The sequence below is a fragment of the Lutra lutra genome, chromosome 4, assembly GCF_902655055.1.
Source record: "Lutra lutra chromosome 4, mLutLut1.2, whole genome shotgun sequence".
Lineage (NCBI taxonomy): Eukaryota > Metazoa > Chordata > Mammalia > Carnivora > Mustelidae > Lutra > Lutra lutra.
The window spans coordinates 178,998,395-179,021,546 of record NC_062281.1 but is presented as its reverse complement, the minus strand read 5'-3'; the positions used below and the strand labels follow the sequence as shown (position 1 = coordinate 179,021,546).

General features: G+C 47.4%; 1 protein-coding gene across 1 annotated transcript in view; it reads left to right on the top strand.

Moving 5' to 3' along the window:
• The window catches only part of MACO1 (macoilin 1), a 65,535-nt gene extending 54,420 nt beyond the window's left edge, over positions 1-11,115 (top strand). Inside the window, exons 9-11 of the mRNA XM_047726304.1 lie at positions 846-966; positions 4,843-5,017; positions 9,933-11,115. Of these exons, the coding sequence (XP_047582260.1) occupies positions 846-966; positions 4,843-5,017; positions 9,933-10,135 (499 nt within the window). The 3' untranslated portion in view covers positions 10,136-11,115. The remainder of the gene's footprint in view (positions 1-845; positions 967-4,842; positions 5,018-9,932) is intronic.
• Positions 11,116-23,152: the final 12,037 nt, after the last annotated feature.

Genomic DNA, 23,152 nt, shown 5'->3' with positions numbered 1-23,152 from the left:
CGCCTGATCATCAGTACATGGGTTTCAGTCTCTTCCCTGACTCCCTTTCGCTTCCAGTCAGGCTTACTTGCTTTGGTCTTATCTGTCGATGGTCTTGGTTTTACCTTCACTTAGGTAGAGGCTGTTTTTATTCTCAAAGCAAATCTCAAGGTGTAGGTCTCTCACTGGACCTTCCTTTTTGGTAGGCGGAGGACACCTCCTTTCTCCCTCTGGCTGTTGCTGAAACCTAAGTGGTTAGTCAGCTCTGGACTGGCTGTTGCCGTCAAGCTTTTTAGTTTGTTCATCCTACAGCCCTGAGAAGCAACCCAATGCTCTGGCAACTTCATGACTCAAGAAGGGTAAACTTTTCAAGGCATAGACCCTCGAAAGGGAGAATTATTTTAGCTCACTGCCCCCTGCTGGAGATAGTCCACATCCAGTTCTTGCTTGCTCACCTCAGGGGGCACTGTCTCAGGTCATGTAGCCTGGGGGAAAGCTCCCGGCATTGCGAAGCTGGAAAGCCTCCGTTCTTATCCCTGGAGTGCTGTGACCTAGCAGCTAGGTGAGGTTGGATTGGTGTTACAAATGCGTGGTCTTAGTTTTCTTATCTGGAAAATGGGACAATAAATCCTATGCTTGCAAAGAAGGCAGAAATGGTAAAGTGCTTCATTTGGTGCCTGGTTCATAGTAGATACCATTTAATTATTTTAGATCATTATTGAAATTCTCAGGGAACAGAGAATGAGCAGACTGAGCCAAAACCTAAAACCTGACAGACTCTGGAGTATAAGAGAAATATCACTTGCAGCATAAGTAAACCGCTAGTCTTTTAAATCCCTTTCTTTCCTTCTCTTCTTTTCTAAAAGGGGGGAGTGCACCGAAACCTTACGGAATCGGATCAGAGAATTAGAAGCAGAGGGCAAGAAGCTCACGATGGACATGAAGGTGAAAGAAGACCAGATCCGAGAACTAGAACTGAAAGTTCAGGTATGGGGAGCATGAAAGACTTTCTCCTACGTGGGTTCTTCTATGTTATTTGTGTACCCAGTGTTGCAATGTGGAGATGGTGCCCTTTTGTTTTTTGAAGATTTTATTTTATTTATTTGAGAGAGTAAGCATGAGTGTCAGCGGGAGAGGGAGAAGCAGACTCCCTGCTGAGCAGGGAGCCAGACATGGGGCTCGATCCCAGGACCCCAGGATCATGACCTGAGCTGAAGGCAGACACTTAACTGACTGAGCCACCCAGGTGCCCCAAGAGACAAGCTTCTAATTTTATTTTTTTTTCTAGTTATCTAACTGTTCCGAAGCCTTTTTCTGACTAGTCCACACTGTTTCCAACCATTTGTGCTGTTTGGGCTCCTTGCTCAGCAGGGTGTCTGCTTCTCCCTCTCCTTCCTGTTCATGCTCTCTCGCTATCCTTCTCTCTCTCTCTCTCTCTCTCTCTCAAAATAAATAAGTAAATCTTAAAAAAAAAAAAGCTCATCTCATACTATACAAAAAGAAATTTCAGATGGAGTTGAATACAGGCAGAAAAGAGAAGCATTTTGTTTTAAACTAGAATTTGATCTTGAAACCGGGAAAGATTTCCTAAACAAAAAAATGGAAAAAATCATAAAGCCAAAAAAAAAGAGAGAGAGAGAGAGAAAATCCGTTGCGGAGAGTATAGATATTACAACAAATATAAGGAATTAGTACTCTTGATATGTAGGTAACTCACAAAATTTGTCGAGTAAAACTCTGATATTTGGAAAAATGGGTAAAGGATATGAATGAATAATTCACAGAGGAAAAATAGATGGCTGAGAAGAATGTAAGAAGGGGCGCCTGGGTGGCTCAGTGGGTTGAGCCGCTGCCTTCGGCTCAGGTCATGATCCCAGGTCCTGGGATCGAGCCCCACATCGGGCTTTCTGCTCAGCAGGGAGCCTGCTTCCTCCTCTCTCTCTGCCTGCCTCTCTGCTTACTTGTGATTTCTCTCTGTCAAATAAATAAATAAAATCTTTAAAAAAAAAAAAGAAAAGAAGAATGTAAGAATATATTCTCCTCAATTGCCAAAGACCTGTAGATTAACAGTAGGTATTATTTATCTCCTGTGAAATTTGTTTCCTCTTTTTTAATCGCAATATATTTGGCACACAATGTTACATTAGTTGCAAGTGTAAGACATAGTAATTCCACAACTCTGTATGTCATGCCGTGCCCCATGCAAATGTAGCTACTAGCTGCCATCTGTCACCACTATGATGTTACAGCACCATTGACTCTATCCTGTACCTTGTATTCCCTTGACTTACTTATTCCGTAACTGGAAGCCTGTACCTCCCACACCCCCTCACCCACCCCACCAGTTCTCTTATCTATGGGTCTGTTTCTGCTTTTGTTTGTTCCTTTGTTTTGTTTTGTAGATTCCTCGTATCAGTGAAATCAGGTATTTGTTTTTCTCTGTCTGGCTTATTTCAGTTAGCATAGTATCTTCCAGGTCTTTCCATGTTGTCACAAATGGCAAGATCTTACTCTTTTTTATGGCTGAGTAATATTCTTTATGTGTGTGCGTGTGCGCATCTTGTTTATCCATTCATCTCTCAGTGGGCAGTTAGGTTGCTTCCATATCTCAGTTATGGTAAATAATGTTGCAGTAAACATAGGGGAGCATATCTCTTTTGGAATTAGTGTTTTTGTTTTCTTTGGGTAAATACAGTATTTCTACTTTTAATTTTTTGAGGAGCCTCCATGGCTGCATGAGTTTGCGTTCCCACCAGTAGTACACAAGGCTTCCCTTTCCTCCATATCCTCGCCAACACTTGTTATTTCTTGTCTTTTTTTTTTCTTGTCTTTTTGATAATTGCTATCCTAACAGGAGTGAGATGATTTTGTGGTTTTGATTTGCATTTTTCTGGATTATTGTTATTGAATATCTTTTCATGTGTTGGCCATTTTTTTTTTTTAAAGATTTTATTTATTTATTTGACAGACAGAGATCACAAGTAGGCAGAGAGGCAGGCAGAGAGAGAGAGAGAGAGGAGGAAGCAGGCTCCCTGCGGAGCAGAGAGCCCGATGCGGGGCTCGATCCCAGGACCCTGGGATCATGACCTGAGCCGAAGGCAGAGGCTTTAACCCACTGAGCCACCCAGGCGCCCCATGTGTTGGCCATTTTATGTCTTCTTTGGGAAAATGTCTGTTCAGATCCTCTGCCCATTTTTAATAAGATTATTTGATTTTTTGGTGTTGGGTTGTAGAAGTTCTTTATATATTTTGGATATTAACCCCTTACAGAATATATCATTTGCAAATATCTTCTTCCATTCAGTAGGTTACCTTTCTGTTTTGCAAAAGCTTTTTTATTTTGGTGTTGTCCCAGTAGCTTCTTTTGCTTTTGTTTCCCTTATCTTTTGTGAAATTAGCAAAGACTTTTTTTTTTTTTAAGATTTTATTTATTTATTTTGACAGACAGAGATCACAAGTAGGCAGAGAGGCAGGCAGAGAGAGAGAGGGGGAAGCAGGCTCCCTGCTGAGCAGAGAGCCCGATGTGGGGCTCGATCCCAGGATCCTGGGACCATGACCTGAGCCGAAGGCAGAGGCTTTAACCCACTGAGCCACCCAGGCGCCCCTAGCAAAGACTTTTTAAATAATAACATCAGCCTGGGTGAGGATGAATGAAACAGGCCTCATAATCGCTGGAGGAGGTATAACTTTCCGGAAAAGTTCATAAACTTTTTAAGTGTTTCCTGCTTTACAACTCCTGCTTAAGATAAATATTTAAAAATCTCATCAATGATTGATATACAAAGATGTTCATCATAGTGGTATGTAAGTGAAAAAAATCCAACCTTAACAAAGGGAGATTTGTTTCAGAAATTATGATACAAAGTAGGAATATTATACAGTCATTAAAAATTACATTTCCAAAGAAGAGTTGAGATTATATACGTTTTTTAAAAACTGTATACAGGGACGCCTGGGTGGCTCAGTTGGTTAAAAACTGTATACAAAACTACATATAGTATGATTTCATTTATGCTAATAGATACACATATGCTTATAAAATACTAAAGGGAAATAAATACCAAGTTTTTCACAGTGTCCGAACATTAAGTGATTTTCATTTTCTTCCTTGAACTTTAGTATATTTCTAAATTCTCTGGAGTATGTTTGGATTTCTGTCTTAAAATGAAAAAATTAAAATACCTATATAGATACACATGTATTTTAATATATATTAAGTATGTTATATATTAAAATACATATTCTATATTAAATATTATTAAATACATTACTTAGTAAATATATAATATGTTAGCTGTTATATATAATATATATGAAATAAATATATAAAATGTATATTAAATATACATTAATATATAATATATATTATATATATACACACACACGTGTGTGTGTGTGTGTATGGGCTTCATTACCAGATGTTTTAAGTGGGCTTATTCTGCAGTATGTCCTGCCAAAATAATGAACACTTTTATAATTTTTAGTGCAGGTTGAGAGTAGAGTTTTGGCAAATTGGATTGCAGCACTAGAGCAACATTTGCAACTGGCAGCAAGGAAAAAGTTCTTTGTGGTTCTTCTGAATTAGGCTTATAAGAAGGTATTTCATTTGGAGACAGTCTATTGTTATTAGAAACAGCCCAATATAGTCAAATTTATCTACTAAAATATTTTCGTATGTCATATCATCATATAAATACATCTTGCACTCCGAGTGGTGAGGTCTTAACCCATGAAACATCAGGATTCTGTATTCTAGGGGCCAGGTCAGTAATAGCGGGATTTTATTTGTGATTTCAGGCTAATTTGTAGACATCGATGCCAAAACTATCTTGTAACATCTTGCTGCTTTGATGATGTTGATAGGAGCTTCGGAAGTATAAGGAAAACGAGAAGGATACTGAGGTGTTAATGTCAGCCCTCTCGGCCATGCAAGATAAAACACAACACCTGGAGAACAGTCTGAGTGCAGAGACGAGAATCAAGCTGGACCTGTTCTCTGCACTGGGGGACGCGAAGCGACAGCTCGAGATCGCGCAAGGTAGGAGAGCCCCCGGCCCCGGTGAAGTGAGACGGCTGCGCACACACAGGGACGCAGAAAGCAGAGGTCCTTAGAGCTTGGGGGCATTCAGTTTTCTTCTTGAGCGGTTTGAGAGGTGCCCAACATTGACGTGTAGGAATCACCACATTAATTCATTCTGCAGACATATTTTGAGGTGAGAATATGTCAAGTGTAGGGCATTCAGAGAGCAGTATGAGCTCAAGGAGCTCACGGTGCTGTTGAAGAGACAGAGAGCTGCAGAGCCATCGAAAGGTGCTGATGCAGTGATAGGTATAAGGCTGTGGGAACAGGGAGGCAGGGACCAAGCCTGGGTGGATGTTCGAGAGGGCTGCTTCCCAGCGGAACCGATGTCTGAGCCAGGTTTTGACTGATGAGCAGGGGTCAGCCCAGTGAAGATGCAGTGTAGAGGAGTGAGGGGCAGAGAACCATGGAGACAGAAGAAACAGCTTGGACCAGGCCAGGGAAGCCAGGAGGGCCTGATGTGTTCGAGCCGCAGCGGGTTCTACGTGGTTACAAAGCGGGGAGCTGTGGCAGCAGCTTCTGGGGAGCCGGCTATTCACTCAGCAGGTATTTCCTGAGGCCTCCTGTGTGCCAGGTGCCCCGAGGCTCCCTGAGGGGCAGGCAGCCACAAGCAAGCACAGAGCGGAGCAGATGCTGGTGCGGGCGGGGAAGGAAGCGAAGCGGTGTCAGGCAGGATGCGCGGGTGTGTCCCCGTGGGGACGTGGGTTCCACGTGGTGGTCGTGGAAGATCCTTTGAATAGGGAGCATCTGAGCAGAGGCTCAAAGCAAGAGTGAGTGAGCCCGGTCAGTCTGCAGGGGGAAGGAGCATGGGCGGCAGCCGGTGGGGCTGCAGCCGGAGGGATGGGCGGAGTTGTTGGAGTCAACAAGCCAAGACTGGCAGGAACCATGTTCTGCCAGACTTTGTAACCCATGGGAGGAACTTTGGACTTTACTCTGAGTGGCACAGAAAGCTTTGGAAAGTTTCTGAACAGAGGCATGACAGAGTCTGGTGAAAAGCAATTTCAATTTTGTCCAAGAAATTGATTAGCCAGTAATAAATTACTGAAACAGATTTTTGAACAATTGGACTTAGAATATTTCAGCAGGTACTTAAAGAGTATGTCAGGGGCGCCTGGGTGGCTCAGTGGGTTAAGCCTCTGCCTTCGGCTCAGGTCATGATCCCAGGGTCCTAGGATGGAGCCCTGAATCAGGCTCTCTGGTCAGTGGGGAGCCTGCTTCCCTTCCTCTCTCTCTGCCTGCCTCTCTGCCTACTTGTGATCTCTGTCTGTCAAATGAATAAATAAAATCTAAAAAATTAAAAAAAAAAGAGCATTTGAAGCATTGTACTAGAAGCTAAAGGGGGGACAAAGATGAACAAGACGCGGTCTAGTGGAAGGATCTACTAGGGCAGTGGTGCTCAAACTTTTTGGTCTTAGGGACCCCTTTACTCTTAAAGTTATCGAATGCCGTAAGGAGATTTTTTTTCAAGTGGGTTATATCTATCAGTATTTACCTATTAGAAATTGAAACTTTAAAACGAGTATTAATTTATCTTTAAAATAACATAATAAACATATAACTTGTTAACATATTTTTATAAAAAATAACTATTTTCTAAAACCAAAAAAAAATTGAGAAAAATGGCATTGTTTTACATTGAGCAGACCTCTTTAATTTCTGGCTCAATAGAAGATACTTCAGTTCTCATCTCTGTTTCTGTGTTCAGTCTGTTGTAATTTTACTTGCATGTTATTTTGGAAGACTCCACTTACCCCCAGGAGGGAATGCGTGTGAAGAAGTCAAATGATGTGTTAGTATTTTCACAAAGATGGTTTGGACCCTGCGAACCCTGGGAGAATTACTGCACTTGGGCAAGCCAAGCAGAAAGGCCTGCTGCCTTTAGGTAGAGGTAGAGGGCTTGAAAGGCCAGAGCAGAGATCAGGGGTGGCTTCATAAGGGAGGGGACATGGAATGGGCCTTGAAGGATGAGTTCTGAGAACAGAGAGTAGCAGGGAAGAACGTTGCTACCGAGGGAATCATGTAAGCCAAGGCAAGAAAAGCTGAGAATGTCCAGGTGAGCAGTCCAGTGGCCCCAGCTGGAGGACGTGGGAGATTGGGAGAACCATAAATGAAGCCGTCCTGGAGATTATATTTCCGAGATTCTCAGGAGGAAGGAGGTGTTGTGTTCTGCCATCATTTTGGCATGGCAACGCGAAAGGTAGATTGGAAGGTGAGATTGCGTGGACGCAGAGGGATCTGTGAGGAAGCGGGCACTGTCTTTTGTCTAAGAGGTGAGGGATGTGGGAGGGGGGGCGGGGGAGGGAGGATGGTGCAGGCAGGGAGTGAAGGAAAGTGGAGGTGCCCAAGGGGTAGGGGAAGATAAAGTTCCCGGGAGCGAAGGAAAAAGAGCAGGACAGATTTGAAGGATGAGAAGAGAGAATGAGTTTGGTTGGAGATGTTCTGATTGGCAGTGGCTTCCTGACTGCCTGGTGGAAGTGGGAATTTGCCATCTAAACCCCAGAGAGAGGTCCAAACCCCAGGAAGGGGGGAGGAATATAGAAGTTGTGAGAAGCAAACGGAGCCATAGGAGTGGCTTGGGACAGTGCAGGGGGCAGAGCGAGAAGAAAGCAGGCTGAGGGGCTGGCGGAGAAAGTATTCTAAAAGAAGCATTTAAAAAGAAGGTGTCTGGGAATTCTGCTTTCAAGCTGAACTTCTGACCATACACTGGCTTTTTTGCCCTCCTGGCTCGGCTTGCTGTGACGTAGCCACCCCTCTCTAACTTGGCTTTGTCCTGGCCCCTGGAGGGAAGGAGCACCTGGTCTCCTTTCTAGCTGCGGGGAGTCCAGCTCACCAGCACAGCCCGCGCTTCCTTGTCAGCCCAGGAATTCTGTAAAGCGACAAAAAAGCAAAGAGAATTGCCTTTTCCAAAAGCTCTGGGAATGTTTGCATGTTGCTGATTTTAAAAAATCAAACTTAAATCTGCCTGGAAAAAAAAAAGAGTGGCTCACGTAATCATGTATCAGATGCTATTAGGTATTTTATTCATCTGAGGCTTATTTTGTTCAAAGGGAGGGAGGCTGTCTGATGCGAACTTGAAGCCGAGGGGACATGAAGGGCCTCAGAGGGAGCAGCTCCTTTCTAGGGCTCTGCTGCTTCCCCCACTACTTCCCTCTACTGTCAAGCTCAGAATATTCTAATAAGGACCCAACTTTGTAATTCAAATCAAACCCCTTGTTGCTTTTCTGCTTCCTCCCTTCAATATCATTTGCTTCACCCCAGTTCCAAAATGACTTTCATCTCCCCTACATCCTTTTTAAAAACATGCCACCGTGCTCTCTTACCATTTCAGATCCGTTGTCATCTTCCGTAGGACTCAAAATGAGTGCAACTCAAATGCAACCTCTCTCTCTTTTTTTTTAAGCATTTAAATTTCCAAGGGGCTACTCCTAAGTGTCCTTCCCTGAGTAGACCAGGGAACTTCAAAGCGTGATGGAAATTACATGGGCTTTGGAATACGGGTGCGGGGTTTAAATCTTGCTCTGCCTCTTAATAACTGGCTCTTGGCAAGATATGGAACTTGCAGAGCCTCCGCTTTCTACTGGGCTGGGCACTAGGGATCTAGCAGTGAGTAAAGATGTAAACACAGTTCCCGCCCTCATGGAGCTCATAGGCCACCAGAGAGATGACGGACGCCAGTCATCCCCACATGAATAGTTACAAGACACGGAAGAAGGCCGTAGGAGTAAAGATTCTGGAGCAAGACTGCGTAGACTTGGGTCCTGGCTCTGTCATTCAGCCTCTCTCTGCCTCAGTTTCCTCATCCGTAAAACAGATGAAGATGATGATAATTTCCATGTCGTAGGGTCACTGTGCTAAATAAATGAGTCTAAGTACTTAGAATGGTGCCTGGCACATGTGCGTTAGCCACTGTACTTATTATCCTTATTAGAAGAAAGTGACCAAAAGGCAAGTGTAGGGTGTGTTGAGAATCTAGGAATTGGGGGGTAGGGTCGGGTCTGATTTAGAAGGGAGGGTCAGGGAAAGCCTTGTGAGGAAGTGGAAACCTCAGAGTGAACACAGTGCGGGAAAAGCATGGAAAGGGAAGCGGTCCAAGGCAGGCAAGGGTTGGTGGGATCTAGAAGCTAAGCCAGGTGAGCGAGGGTGGGATGTGCTGCCGTGTTGTGAGAGCATCCGGCCAGGGGCAGAGCGGGCCAGCAGGCTGAGGGGCACGAGGCCAAGAGGGAGGGGCCAGCATGCTGAGTCACATAGGAGTCCCCCAGGGGCAGCCACATAGGAGCCCCCCGGGGGCGGCTGCTGCAGAGCTCGGTGTGTCTGCCTGTATCGGCCGGCAGAGCCCTTGCGGGTGGAGGTGCGGGGACTGACACTGCGGCCTCAGTTGTCCTGTGTGCCTGGGGCTGACACCCAGATACCCGCCTCCCAGGAAAACAGTCCAGCTCGAGAGGTGCGGCCTTAGTGCAAAACCCGCAGCGCCTCTGGCTGCCATGGCCACCGCCATGTTCTGAACGTGGCTCCTAAGGTGATCTCTTTGCCTGTTGCACCGACAGAGCCCCCTTCCAGGAACCTGCAAAACCGTGGCCCACAGGCCAGATGTGGCCTGCTGCCCGTCCTTGCACCACGTGCGGGCTGAGAATGTTCTTTATATTTCTCCAGGCTAAAAAAAAGAAAGAAGAAAGAAAAGAAAATGACAAAGACAGTCTGTGGCTCACACTGCCTTAAATATTTACTATTTGGCCCTTAAGAGAAAAGTTCCTACCCTTACGGACCGTCAAAGCCAGTCAGAGTTGGAGCGAAATGCACTTGGGATGGGCCCGAGACAAGGGCACTGTGTTAGGCGCCCTCCTTTCTCACTAATGGTGGGTCTTTGATCTTCCAGGACAAATTCTTCAGAAAGACCAGGAAATCAAGGACCTTAAACAGAAGATAGCCGAAGTCATGGCCGTCATGCCCAGCATAACGTACAGTGCCGCCACCAGCCCCCTGAGCCCTGTTTCCCCCCACTACTCTTCCAAATTTGTGGAGACCAGCCCCTCTGGACTCGATCCCAATGCCTCTGTTTACCAGCCCCTGAAGAAATGAAGACCAGCTGTGGGTTTTGCCCAACCATTTGGTTACCAGAAGGCGTCACAAAGGAGCATCTCTGGCAGTCAAGATAAAAAAAAAAAAAAAAAAAAAAAAGTTTATATTGTATTTTGTGGGACTGTATATGTTGTCGTTTTTAAAAAGGGGGGGGAAGATAACACCCAAGTCTGGTTAGAACTGCCCATCAGTTTTTCTTGTAAATTTTTAGAAGACCTCACAGAACTTTGCAGTTTATTTTTCTCGGCCAATACATTAAAACCACTCTTGGATTTCAAATAGCCAATTTTGCCTTTTATGTATTCTTACAGTTTCCTCTTGAAGAAGGAAAAAAAAAAAGCAAGGTTTTTGCTTTTCCATCCTTTCTTTTGGTTTTATTCTTAAATAAGCAAGCAAAACCTGCATTTTGGATTCACATGGGATGCTAATGAAAACGTTTCCTTTCTAGAGTGGAAGGGTTAATAACCTCACACGGCTTTGATTTTAGAGCTGCATTCCAGAAGATGATTCTTGATATTACAGAAAACAAAAGCTGATTACCCCTCCAAGGACCAAACAAATTCCGGGAGTGTCGTTTAAGCGGAGGGGAGTGAGGCGATGAGACTAGCTCTGAGCGTGTCCCCGGGGTTGTGTCTGAAACGTTCCTATTCCCCTCGGGTGTTCAGTCCTAGAAAACTGCTAGCAGTGCCTTGGGAAAAGACATTTCAAGAGGAAACTTGATGATTTTAAACTATTTGCCCCCTTTGCCATCATCTGTCTTCTGTGTCGAGCTCACTGCGGATCCTGCTGGAAACTGGCAGGTAGCGGGGGCTCATGACCACTGCCGCTCCAGCCCATGTCCTTTCAGAGAAAGCACCACGGTGTTCTGGACTGGTCTCGAGGCCAACACCTTGGGACAGGGAGCCGGGCGGTGTTTGTGTGCCAGAGACTGCAAGGACAGCGAACAGAAAGCTGCCGTTGTAGGTTTGGGTTTTTTTTTTTTTTTTTTTTTTTTTTTTTAAATTTCATTTCATTTAACTGTGCTTTCCTCTCTTCATCATCTTGTGTTTGATGATTTAAAAGAAACTTGACTAATCCTCAGCTCTTGTGCCAAGGAGTTGGTTTTTGTTGTATGTGTGGTTTTTTTTTAAGAGTTTTAAACTCAAAACTCTGCACAAAGGTCTCAGTTTCAAGTGTATATTAGACACTTGTAGAAGAGTGTTTTGGCAACTTTTGGAAGTGTTTAAGAACCAGGGTGGGGCGGGGGGAGGGGCTGGGAGAGGGAGGGGCAAAGCAAAATTGTATTGGGAAACTGAGGAAAATTTAAGAAACCAAATAGATGGGTTTTGCTTCCTTGCCATGGATTCTGGAAGGACATAGTTCTTCTCAAATTTCCTGTTAATTGGCATGTGTCATATTTAAAGCAGATTAAGGTAGGACAAGCAAGTCAGCAGAATAGAAGTATTAAAAAGAATCATCCTTTTAATCACAGATCTTATTTTGGGGTTAAAAAAACTTCTAGCTCTAGCCAGGTGTGCATGTTGCTGCCATTTTGCATTTTTGAATCATCTTGTGTAATTGTCGCCATGGAAGTGTTACTCAGAATTGTCATAGGTTTTGTTTTTTTTTTTTCATCTTTGTGCAAAAACATGGAAAATTGTCCCTGACTTTGTGTTGAGGTTCCCCCCGTTTTGCTGCCTTTTGGGACACTATTTCGTTAAACATGTGGTCTTGGCTGCATTCTTTTTTTTTGTTTTTTCCCCCTGTGGGGTTCAAAAGAATAAACATTTTCTTACAGATAAAACTAGTTTTCTGCCTTTTTAAACTTTGCAGGAGGGACAACAAGGTAGATTGTTCTGAATGGGCCCTCGGTGGTCGCTCTTGCTCTCTCCTCATCTCGGCGCCCTGTCGGGGACAGTGCTCCATGCGGGGACAGAAGCAGGATGTGGGAAGAATCCATGCACGGTCTCAAGTTGGTTTTAGTTCTAGTCCAGCTTAAGACATACACATTCTCATTCTCTCTCCCTCATGCTTCCCTCTCCCCCCCTCCCTCCCTCCATCTTTCTCTCCTCCCAGCCCCCACCCCCACCCCTGGAATTTCTTTCTCCCTCACATATGGTTTGAACCACGGCTAACTTGTTTTCTGGTACAACCCTCCTTTCCTGAAAAAGCAAGTTAGGGGTGGGGTTGGAAGGTAGTTTGCAAGAAAATCTTTTGAGAGCAAATTTCCTTCCCATTTTCCAGAATCTTTGGGGCCACTTGGTGACCAGTAGCCTGTTGGGTTTCCTATCTGCTCTGGATCCTGAACTGACCTCCGAGATAGCCACTTCTAAGTCCTCCTGTGTTTCTAGAGGCTTTGTCTGTTTTCATCTGAGAAGCCAGCTGCCTCTCTCGGTCCCTGCTTTCCTCTCTTGGCCATTGTTACAATTGATCTTGGCTCCGGTTTTGGAAAATTCTGCTCTTGGCACCTCACCCTCCATCCCTGTTGCTGGATAGCCTTCCTGAGTCTCAGCCACTTCAGCTCTTGCAGACACGCCCCACTTAATGCCACGAGCAGGGCTCCCCGCCCCCCACTCCCACCCCAGGGAAGCACCTTGGCTTGGCTTTGGCCTTCACCTTCCCTGGAGGAATGGAGGGAGGTGTCTGCCTACAGCATTCTCACTGGCACGTTCTTTTCCCCCAGGAAAATCTCTAGTTGTTGTCTTTGTTGTTTTAGGCCCATGGGGAAGGGGTTCCACTTCTTAGTACACTGTAATTGATGACTTGCCATAAAGCCGTGTTTGCCATTCTGTATGGTTAAATGTTTACAGAAGGAGCGGGCTGGATGTGTTTTCATTGGCTGAATAACCTCTCTTTATTGACAGTCCCCCAGCTTGACAAGGAAATAGCTGTCGCGTGTCCACTCTCTGTGATAATCTTTCCTATAAAGTGGAAACGAACAATTCCTCCTGGCTCCGGGCCTGAAGGAAGGGACTAGTCCTCTCCTAACCATCCCAACTCGCCCTGCTCGCCTGGCTCTGTTCAGGGGCCCATGCCAGCCACCCGGGACTGCTGAATGTTCTCAAGGCTGCTGTCCGATGGCTTCTTGGCCAATTCACATCGCACTAGAGGGAGCCAAAGCAGGAGACCTGAAGCCTACCCAGAAGCCGATTCAGTGAAGCCCATCTTGGAAAGTGGTCAGGCGGCTTGGGCTGTGGTGGCTAGGCCCAGCCGGTTAAGTGCCTGGCCTTGTTTCTCTCAGTGCTTACCCCTCTGAGCTGGCTTCCTCGCTCTAAGGGCTCCAGGCTGCTCTGAAGCCTGGTGGCTTAGCCAAGCCCTCTAAACACAGATGGGAGTCTGCTCCCAGCTTCGAAGCTACCAGCTCCATGACCTCCCTTAACCTCTCTGGGTGGGTGTGGTGCCCTCACCTTTAAGGAGCGTAGTTCCTTGCTGCCCTGCCTCCTGGAAGGAGTTGCTGTGGGAACTAGGTGACACATAAGAGTGTTCTGCAAACTATCCAGGGCCTCCCAGCTTCAAGTCCAGAACTGTAGCAAGGAGTCATGGCTGGGCAGGGAGCCGGCTGAATTCCTATTCCTGGGGCTAGTTCCCTCCCCAACAACCTGACTCCCTGAAGAGCTCTCCCCAGCAGCGCCCCCAATTTCAATCTGTATTTTAGCAAGATCTCCAGAGAGGATTCCAGTTGCTTTGCAGTGTTTATGGGCTAGAAGCCCCATCCTGAGCTGACTTCCCCAACCTGAAGATTAAACACTGTCCCTCCCTCTCTTCTGGATCAGGAAAAGCCAACACTCGGGGCTTTGAAAAATCAGAGCTAAGAGTTTGGAAGATGAGGGCAAGCTGGAGACGAAGAGCCCTAGGCTTTACCCATTCTGCTGATTTTGTGTATTATTCCCCCTCCCCCATGGGTGTGTGAGCTTTGTGAGAACAGGGGTGTCTGTTTACTTACTTGCTGGAACCCTGGAAACCAGGACAGTGACTGCTACGTAGTTAAGTGCTCAGGAAACCTTTACCGAGGGAACAGGTGAATAGGTTAGACATGTAATCTGAACGACTATGTCTTAACAGAGCGCCTCTCGAGCAGTACTGTTAGAATGACAGTGTACACAGAACTGTTTCTCGAAGGAGACGGGAAAATTTGAAGTGGCATATTTTCATGACATCTTCCATCTGCCTGTCTCTGGTTTCTGCCGAAACTTTGTTTTCTTGTCAGATTTTTCTCTACAAACGCCTGCCTGACTTCACCAGGTGCAGAGATTTCCTAAACAGCTGGATGCGAGGAGAACACTCGCTTCCCTGTCAGGGAAACCTCGCCGCAGGGAACCTGCTGGGCCCGTCCATCCATCCATCCATCACCCAGCTGGAGTCTCAGACCTGATTTCCCCAAGTGCTGGCCCCAGTGCCTCTTGAGTCAGTGTGGGGATTTTTCATTTTGACAGTAATCGAATTGTAAAGCATTTCCTCCAGGAAGGTTAAATGAATGTCTCGAAGATCTCCTTCCATCTGACTACAGAGGCCACCCATTTCTTCTTGCCTCGGTCCTTCCTTGGGCTTACTCTGTTCCTGCCTCATTCCTGTCTCAGGGCTTGCTTTTCACTCCTCTGCCTTTGCCTGAGGTTCAAATCTTACATCTCCTCAGGATGGGCATCATAGGGTTCTGGAATCACCTTGCCAGTGTAGCTCTGACCTCCGTCCTAAGAGTCCCAGGCTTAGCTTCACAGAAGGCGCTGTGGCCTTTAAGCCCCACCCGAGAAACCCAAGAAGGGTTTGCTTCGCCTGGAGACAGCCCAGTCTACCCGTCTTTCCTGCCTCTGCAGCGCCAGGCGCGCTTTCGGGTTGAGAGGGAGGCCACACAGCATGCCAGTGACCTTTATGAGATGTGTCTGGTCTTCCTGTTGTCCTATGCAGTTGCAATACGCTATCTGGGACCAGGCCTGTACTTACCTAGAACAATGGTTCTCAAACTTCAGGGTTCATGAGAACCACCAGAATGGCTCGTTAAAACCTAAATTGCCGGGTCCCCCCCACCCAGTGTTCTGATTCAAGAAGTCTAGGATGACGGGGCGCCTGGGTGGCTCAGTGGGTTAAGCCGCTGCCTTCGGCTCAGGTCATGATCCCAGGTCCTGGGTTCAAGCCCCACATCGGGCTTTCCGCTCAGCGGGGAGCCTGCTTCCTCCTCTCTCTCTGCTTGCCTCTCTGCCTACTTGTGATTTCTCTCTGTCAAATAAATAAATAAAATCTTTAAAAAAAAAAAAAAAGAAGTCTAGGATGACACCTGGGAAAGTGTGTTTATTACAGGTTCCCCAGTGAGGCTGGATCCTGGGACCCCACTCTGGGAACCACTTCCCTGGGGCCCAGCCCTGCTTGAAGTCATCCCCTCCAGCTGCCACCAGAGGGCACCTGCGGCCTTGGCCAGGGGTCTTCTCTGTCCTCCAGTGGCTGTGCCACTGGACTGCAGAGGCTCTCCCCTAAAGATTTCTTTCTAATTGTAATCTTTGTTGTTAGGAATCAAGAAGGAGAAGTGTTGATCCAAAAAACGAGGTAGGCTCTCAAAACCGGTCTCTGACAAGTATCAAAGGTCTGACGGACAAGCCTTTTGAAGGTGTCAAATCTCCCAGTTTTCAAGAAATGGAACTCTGTACCCCTGAGAGGGGACCCTTCTCAGCACACGCATGAGGGACTTGCTTTCAGAACACCCTGAAATCGTTCCCTACTCAGAATCCAAGGGACAGTTAAGATTATAGGTAATTTTCATTTTCTTCTTCACGCTTTATATTCTGAATTTTCTATAATAAATTAAATATTGGGGCGCCTGGGTGGCTCAGTGGGTTAAGCCGCTGCCTTCGGCTCGGGTCGTGATCTCGGGGTCCTGGGATCGAGGCCCGCATCGGGCTCTCTGCTCAGCGGGGAGCCTGCTTCCCTCTCTCTCTTTCTCTGCCTGCCTCTCCATCTGCTTGTGATCTCTCTCTGTCAAATAAATAAATAAAATCTTAAAAAAAAAATAAAATAAATAAATAAATTAAATATTACTTTTATAATAAAAAGCAATACTTGTTTTAAAAACACATTTTAAATGTAATGAAAACCCAAAAAACAACTCAAAAAAGCCAACAACAGCCCAAAGGGGATCTTGGGTGAGTAGCTTAAGGTAAAGAGAAACCCCAAATGGGACATGTCCCCCTCTCCTTCTGGTTGGTTCTGCCCAGGTGTCTGCTGGGGGCGGGGGAGTGTGGAACCCAGTGGCCACGTGCTCAGGGGGGGTCCAGCTGGACCAAGGGATGATGACCTGTGAGGGCTCTGTCCTCTCTGTAGTTCACCTGATGCCCGAACTTGTGACCTGACACCCAGCCCAGGCACAGCCCCGAGTCCCAGTCAGTGCTGCTGTATTCTCAGACTCTGGGCCTTGCCCGGGGCCGAGCAGATGGGAGCAGGCCAGAGATGTTAAAACTTAGAGACTTTATGGACCAGACGTTCCTATGCAGTGGTTTGCAGATACATTTGGTTGGGCCTGCATAGAATCGAAGAAGTTTGAGCTAACACTTAAAAATTGGGAGTACTATCCAGATTTTTTTTGTTTTGTTTTCTGATGAAATATTGGTAGATCTGAAATCCTAGGGCTGGTGTCCTTCCCCATGCTCTGCGGAGCTTGGGGGGAAGTAGGCCTCAGGTCTCAACCCTGGTTGTTCATTACAGTCACTTGGGGAGCTCTTTAAAAATGCCTATCTCCAGGCCTGGCCCCCAAGGAGCCTGAATTAACGGGGCTGGGGAGCAAAAGCTTTGTCGTTGTGGTTGTTGTTGTTTAACTCCCAAGAGATGTCTAACCCAGCCAAGGTTAAGAGACTAGGAACTGGAGGGTAATAAGTGGAAGCTTCTGTCCTGGCTGGGATCTGGGGCCTCACAGAGCACCCGTGGACCAGGACTTAAGGCATTGGGCTGGCCAGGTTGAGAGGTGAGGGAAGGGGGGGGTCTGACTTCCTGCCTTCCCTGTGGAGACCCTTGTCAATTCTCTTCATCCTCATGAACCCTGGGCTTCCCTGCAGGCTCTTGTCCTGATTCCCCTCGCCAACCACATTGATCCCACTGAACTACCAACTTAAATTGTTGGCCCTTGGGTTTCCAAAAAGAAATTCTGCTAGCATCATTTCAAGTTTGTTATTATGTGTTCTTTTCTTATCTGAGGTATTTTATATTGCGAATCATACGAACAGATTGCGGCCGGTGTAAATCCGAAAGGGAACTGAGTGGAAAGGGAGGCGAGCACATACTGGGTTGTCTCGAAGCTGAGAAGGCAGCTGGGAAAGAGAGCCAGCTGCCAGCTTGGGCCCTCGGAGGCAGAAGCTGCTCAGCGGGCCGGGGCCCTGGCCCTGGGGTGAACGAGCCCATGACCCAGTCTGTCTTGAGCAAGAGTCGGGAGACCGTGGTAGACTTGTATCATTGTTCCCAGTGATCCACTCTGTCCCCACTGAGAGAATGATCCATCCAGCCTCCCGGGTGTCCGAATTGGCTCATGGAATGTGAGTGGACATCACACAGGCCCGATCTGAGCAGAAGTTTTAAATGTCCCTGAGTGGTTCAGGTTAGCTTCTCGTTCTTTCTGCCAGAACAGTATTTCCCAGACACGGGCCATGCCTGGCTGAGAGGTGAGCAGGGTTGAAGCCAACCTTCGTGCCTACGAGCCAAAAACAAAACAAAACAAAAAAAGCAGTATATGGGTGGCTAGGTCGGTTAAGCGGCTGACTCCTGATTTCAGCTCAGGTCATGATCTTGGGGTCCGGCGATGGAGCCCCTTATCAGGCTTCATCCTTTGTGGAGTATCTGCTTGAGATTCTCTCCCTCTCCCTTTGCCCCTCCTCTTGCTCATGCTGGTGCTCTCTCTCTTTCTTTCAAATAAATCTTAAAAAACAAACAAACAAAACCCTGAGATTTGGAGGCTGTGACCAGAGCAGCTGCTGACCAATCTAAAGAAAGAGTCCAAGCTTGGGTTCTAGGCCCTCCCCTTGGGCTGATCCCGGGGATGGAGAGCAAAAGCCTGGGGAAGGATGCGCTGCTGGGCCCTCAGCTCCCCGTGGAGATGGAGCTTGTGACCACCGCAGACTGCACCAGAAACAGGTTGTTACCAAGGAGATACCAAGCGAGCTGCGGGGCTCGAGCCAAAGCCCAAGGCAGCAAGTCCTAGCCTGCCTTCTGCCCTGGCCCCTTTGATGCCTTCCTTTCCTGTGAGCTCCATGTGTGAAGGGTCCCCCCACCCCAAGCAAAAGTAACCACATGTATTAATTCGGTACTCCCAGTATTGTGTTAGCTCAGAATGCCGCTGCCCAGAGCAGTTCCAGGGGAGCCGAAAAGCAGGAGAAATCAACCCCTCCAGGCACCCGGGCAGCCTTTCTGCAACACTAGAGCTGGCTTCGGGAACGCATGCAGCGGCTTCCGGGCCTCTGGATATCTGGGCCCCGGGTACCACCAGCAACCTAACCCGCTCCCTCTGCGGACAGTGTGTCCCTCCAGCTGCTGCCATGGGAAGCCACGGATGTCTCAAACACTGCAGGACCCTCAGGGGCATTTCAGGCACCGCACAGGCTGGCACAGCAGGTGTGGGCAGCCCTCTTTGGGGAGGCCCTGTGGGTAAGGCTGCTCTGTCCACTGATCAGTCCTGACTTTGAATCAACTGAATTCCTTATGAGAACTGAGGGGTTCGATGTGACCCCCCAACACCTCCAAAATGCTTTCTGCTGGAAAGTGGGGAGCCATGTTCCCTAAACTCTCTGTGCCTCACTCTCCTTGTCTGTCAAATGGGGTGATGACAAAGGCTCCCAGGTTACAAGGGGAGCGCGGATGGCCCGCCCCTGCCAGACGCCACGCTAGGTAGCCCTTGACCCCCCCCACTGATGCAGGAGGAACATTCAAGAAGTGGTTTGGGGAGGTGGCTGCAAGGATGACAGCAGCCATGTGTGTTAAGTAACCATGTGCGCATGTGCAGTGCCAGCATTCACCCTGCCTCGCCCCCGGGGATCTCCCCACCCTGGCTTCCAGAGCTTTCCCTTCTGTTTCCTTGCTGACGACTCCCACATTCATAATCTGCCACTTAGACCTCCCTCCGCAGTTCCAGACTTGTATTTCCAGATGCCTGTTGACATCTCTGGGATGTCTCATGGCACCTCTGACTCAGTCTGTTTAAACTGAGCTCCTAACTTGACCCAAATCTGTCTCCCTCCATCCTTCCAGTGGCTCAGGCTGTCCCGGGATCCCCCTTGACTCCTCTCTTTCTCTCACACCCCACATCTGACATCTAGTCAGTTCTACATCCTACGAAATATTTCCAGGATCCAACCCATTCTCGCCTCCTCCACCCACCATCATTTCCAACCTGGACTTCTGCAGGAACCACCTCACTGGTCTTTCTGCTTCAACTTCTGCCCCGCATGGTCCACTTTGAACAGAGCAGCTGGAAGGATGCTGTTGGAACACAAGTCCAAAGATGTCAGAGCCCGCTAGTGGTTCTATAGCCACCTCGGAGCAAAGGATAGTCCTTTGAATGTCCCACCAGCCTGCACACAACTCATCCCCCACCTAACTGTCTGACCTCCTTACCCTCCACTCTCCCTTAAGCAATGCCTCCTTGCTAATCCCACCAGGCACACTCCTGCCTCAGGACCTTTGCACTTGCTGCCCCCCCCTTTTTTAAATATTTTTATTTATTTATTTATTTGACAGAGAGATCACAAGTAGGCAGAGAGGCAGGCAGAGAGAGAGGGGGAAACAGGCTCCCTGCTGAGGAGAGAGCCCGATGCGGGACTTGATCCCAGGACCCTGAGATCATGACCTGAGCTGAAGGCAGAGGCTTAACCCACTGAGCCACCCAGGCGTCCCATGCTGCCCCCCTTTCTGACCAACGTTTTATTTTGGGATAGTTTTAGAAGTACAGAAATACTCATAGTACAGAAGTTCTTGTATACTCCCCATGTAGTCTCCCTATCATTAACATCTTACATTAATACGGTACATATGTTATAAATAATGAGCCAGTATTGATACATTATTATTAACCAAGTCTGTGCTTAGTTCAGATTTCCTTAGTTTTTACCCAATGTCCCTTTCCTGTTCCAGGATCCCATCCAGCATATCACATTACATTTAGTCATTATGTCTCTTTGGACTCCTCTTTCCTATAACAGTTCTAATTTTTTTCTTTCTAGAATGTTCTAGACTTATTTTCTTACCTCCTTATCTTTATTCAAATATGACCTTCTAAGAGCCCTTCCCCAACCAGCTAACCAATAGTCTCTGTCTTCTCTGCTTTATTCTTCTCAGTATTTATTGTTACCTATCATATTTAAAATTTTTTTTAAAGATTTTACTGATTTATTTGGCACAGAGAGAGAGATCACAAGTAGGCGGAGAGGCAGGCAGAGAGAGAGAGGAAAAAGCAGGCTCCCAGCAGAGCAGAGAGCCTGATGTGGGGCTTGATCCCAGGACCCTGGGATCATGACCTGAGCCGAAAGCAGAGGCTTTAATCCACTGAGCCACCCAGGCGCCCCTCATATTTAAATTTTTAAACTGATTTTGTGGTTCGTCCCTCCTGACAGAAATGCCAGTTCCAGGAAGGCAGGGATTTTTGTCTGCTTTGTTTACTGCTGTATCCCTCGGGCTCCATATCATGCTTGGCATATAGTAGGTGCTCAATAATTGTTTGCTGGTCATCAAAAGAATGAGCACTAGAATCTGACTGGGAGCCTCCTGATTCTCTTCCATCCTGACTCTGCACGTCCTCCCAACAAGTAGAGAAAATCTCTCTGAGAGACTCCCTTGAGCCAGGCCCCACATCCATATCTGCTTATTTACTCCCACAACAATCTGGGGATGCTGGTCCTCATGGGCGAGGAAAGGCTTGAGGAAAGCCCTGAGGCTCAGGGAGGCAGGATCACACAGGCACGAAGTGGAGAAGTGTTTGGCCCCCAATTTCCCAGGCTCCCTGAGCACCCCTCCTGCAGTCAGAGCGAGGGCCTTGTGCACAGATTTGCAGAGGGGCTGTGACTCAGCCCTCTCAGAACACCAGGCACGTGCAAGGATAGGTCTAGGGAGCAAGGTGACTTCCTGGGCCTCACCTCTGCTGGACCTTCCCCACAGCCCTGAGCAGGTGAGCACACTGAGGCCGAGTCTGAGCTCGAGCACCCACAGCCAACAAGAGGAGGAGCAGGCAGGGGAGGCTGCTTTCCCTGACCCGGAGGGGCTGGAGGGAGACGGGGATCTGTCTGCAAGTTCTCAGCTTCCAGCAACAGGAGCGAGTGGCAGGTGTGGCCACCTCCTGGCATCTACCTGCCTTCTCCCACCCAGACCCTGCCTTTTGTTTAAGGAGTTTGCCTCTCTCACCCTCTTCACTGCACCCAGGCCTGGAATGAACACCTGCCCACTTCCGGGGGCAGAGTCATCTACCAATGGCATCCTTCAGTCCTCCCTGATTGGTTCAGGGATGGAATCTCAACTCACCCAGGGCCAAAGGTAGGCAAAGAAACATTACCCATCTTCTGAGAAAGAGCGCTTCCTCTCTCTCCCACCCAACCTGCAGCTGGGTATGAGGAGATGAAATTCAAGATAGCAGGAGCCAATTTTGGTGGGCGTCCCACAGGTTGTACACCAGGCATTGGGTGAAGGGCCTCATGCTAGGGCTGGCCAGGGTAAAGAGGGAACATAGGGCAGTGTTTTCCTGGTGCTCACTGACCACAGGGCCTAGCATGGACCAGGGATCCCATAGACATCCAGCATCTAGCTGCAGCAAAATATTCTTAAATAAATGGATGGATGGATGGATGGATGATGCCTGCTCTCATCTCCCCATGCCAAATGTCTCTAAGCCCGAGTTCCCTGACGTATAAGGGTAATACTAGTATCTACTCCTAGAATTATTGTGGAAACTAAATGAATTAACACGTATCTGGCACATAGTAGATACATAACAGATATCAGTTATCATCATCATCATCATCATCATTTCCCCTCTGGGGCTTCAGTTTCCTCATCTGTGAAATGGGAATTCATTTATTCATTCAACAAACTGCTGGTCACTATCCATATGCCAGGTATTACGGTTAAGGTCTGGGGCAAGTACAGAGATGCATGGGCCACACTCTCTGCCTGGAGGAATTCACCTTCTGATGTGGCAGGGAGTCAGGAGTTAAAACCCAGGGGCTCCTGGGTGGCTCAGTGGGTTAAGCCTCTGCCTTCGACTCAGGTCATGATCCCAGGGTCCTGGGATCGAGCCCCGCATCGGGCTCTCTGCTCAGCAGGGAGCCTGCTTCCTCCCTCTCTCTCTCTGCCTGCCTCTCTCTACTTGTGATCTCTGTCAAATAAATAAATAAAATCTTTAAAAAAAAAAGAGTTAAAACCTAGTGGGAGGAGAGCTGCGGTGTATGGAAAGTCTGCTGTACAGATGTGGGGTGACCTGGGGTTTGGTAAGCAGCTACCTCTGGAGTTGGGCTAATTGAAGTGAGGGATGAAGCTGACTCCACTTCCTCTGATCTTTCCAGTATGTTGAGCTGGCATGAAAACATTAGCGATGGGCTCTAGTTGTTGACCCAAGTCAGGCAGAAGATTCAGAGTTAGGTGGCTAGACATAAATTAAAGGTCAAGGAAGAAAGAACCAACTTATATTCAGGTGTTTTCCCCTAAAATATCTTCATTTTTAAAAATTATATGACAAAATGTATAAATCTAATTCTTTAGACTTTTATCTTTTTTGAAAAGTGACTGAAAATTTTAATTTAATGGACGTTAATGTTGTGAGCAGCCAAGTTACACCGCCACCTGGTGGCAGCATACTGAAGTCCCAGGTTTATTTACGATGAGCAAAACGCTGCAAGCTCAATTTTTGGCCCTGGCTGGAGATAATCAAAGCCATTCCCTACTCTCCTCTTCTCCCTTTCCTTTTGCTATAACCCAACCTCCAGAGCTGAAGCTCCTAAGCTCCCAGGTTTTTGCCTGAGCTGTGCCTGGTCCAGTTTCCCAGCAAAGAAATCTACCTGCTCCTTCTCCCTGTGTCCTGCTCTTCATCAG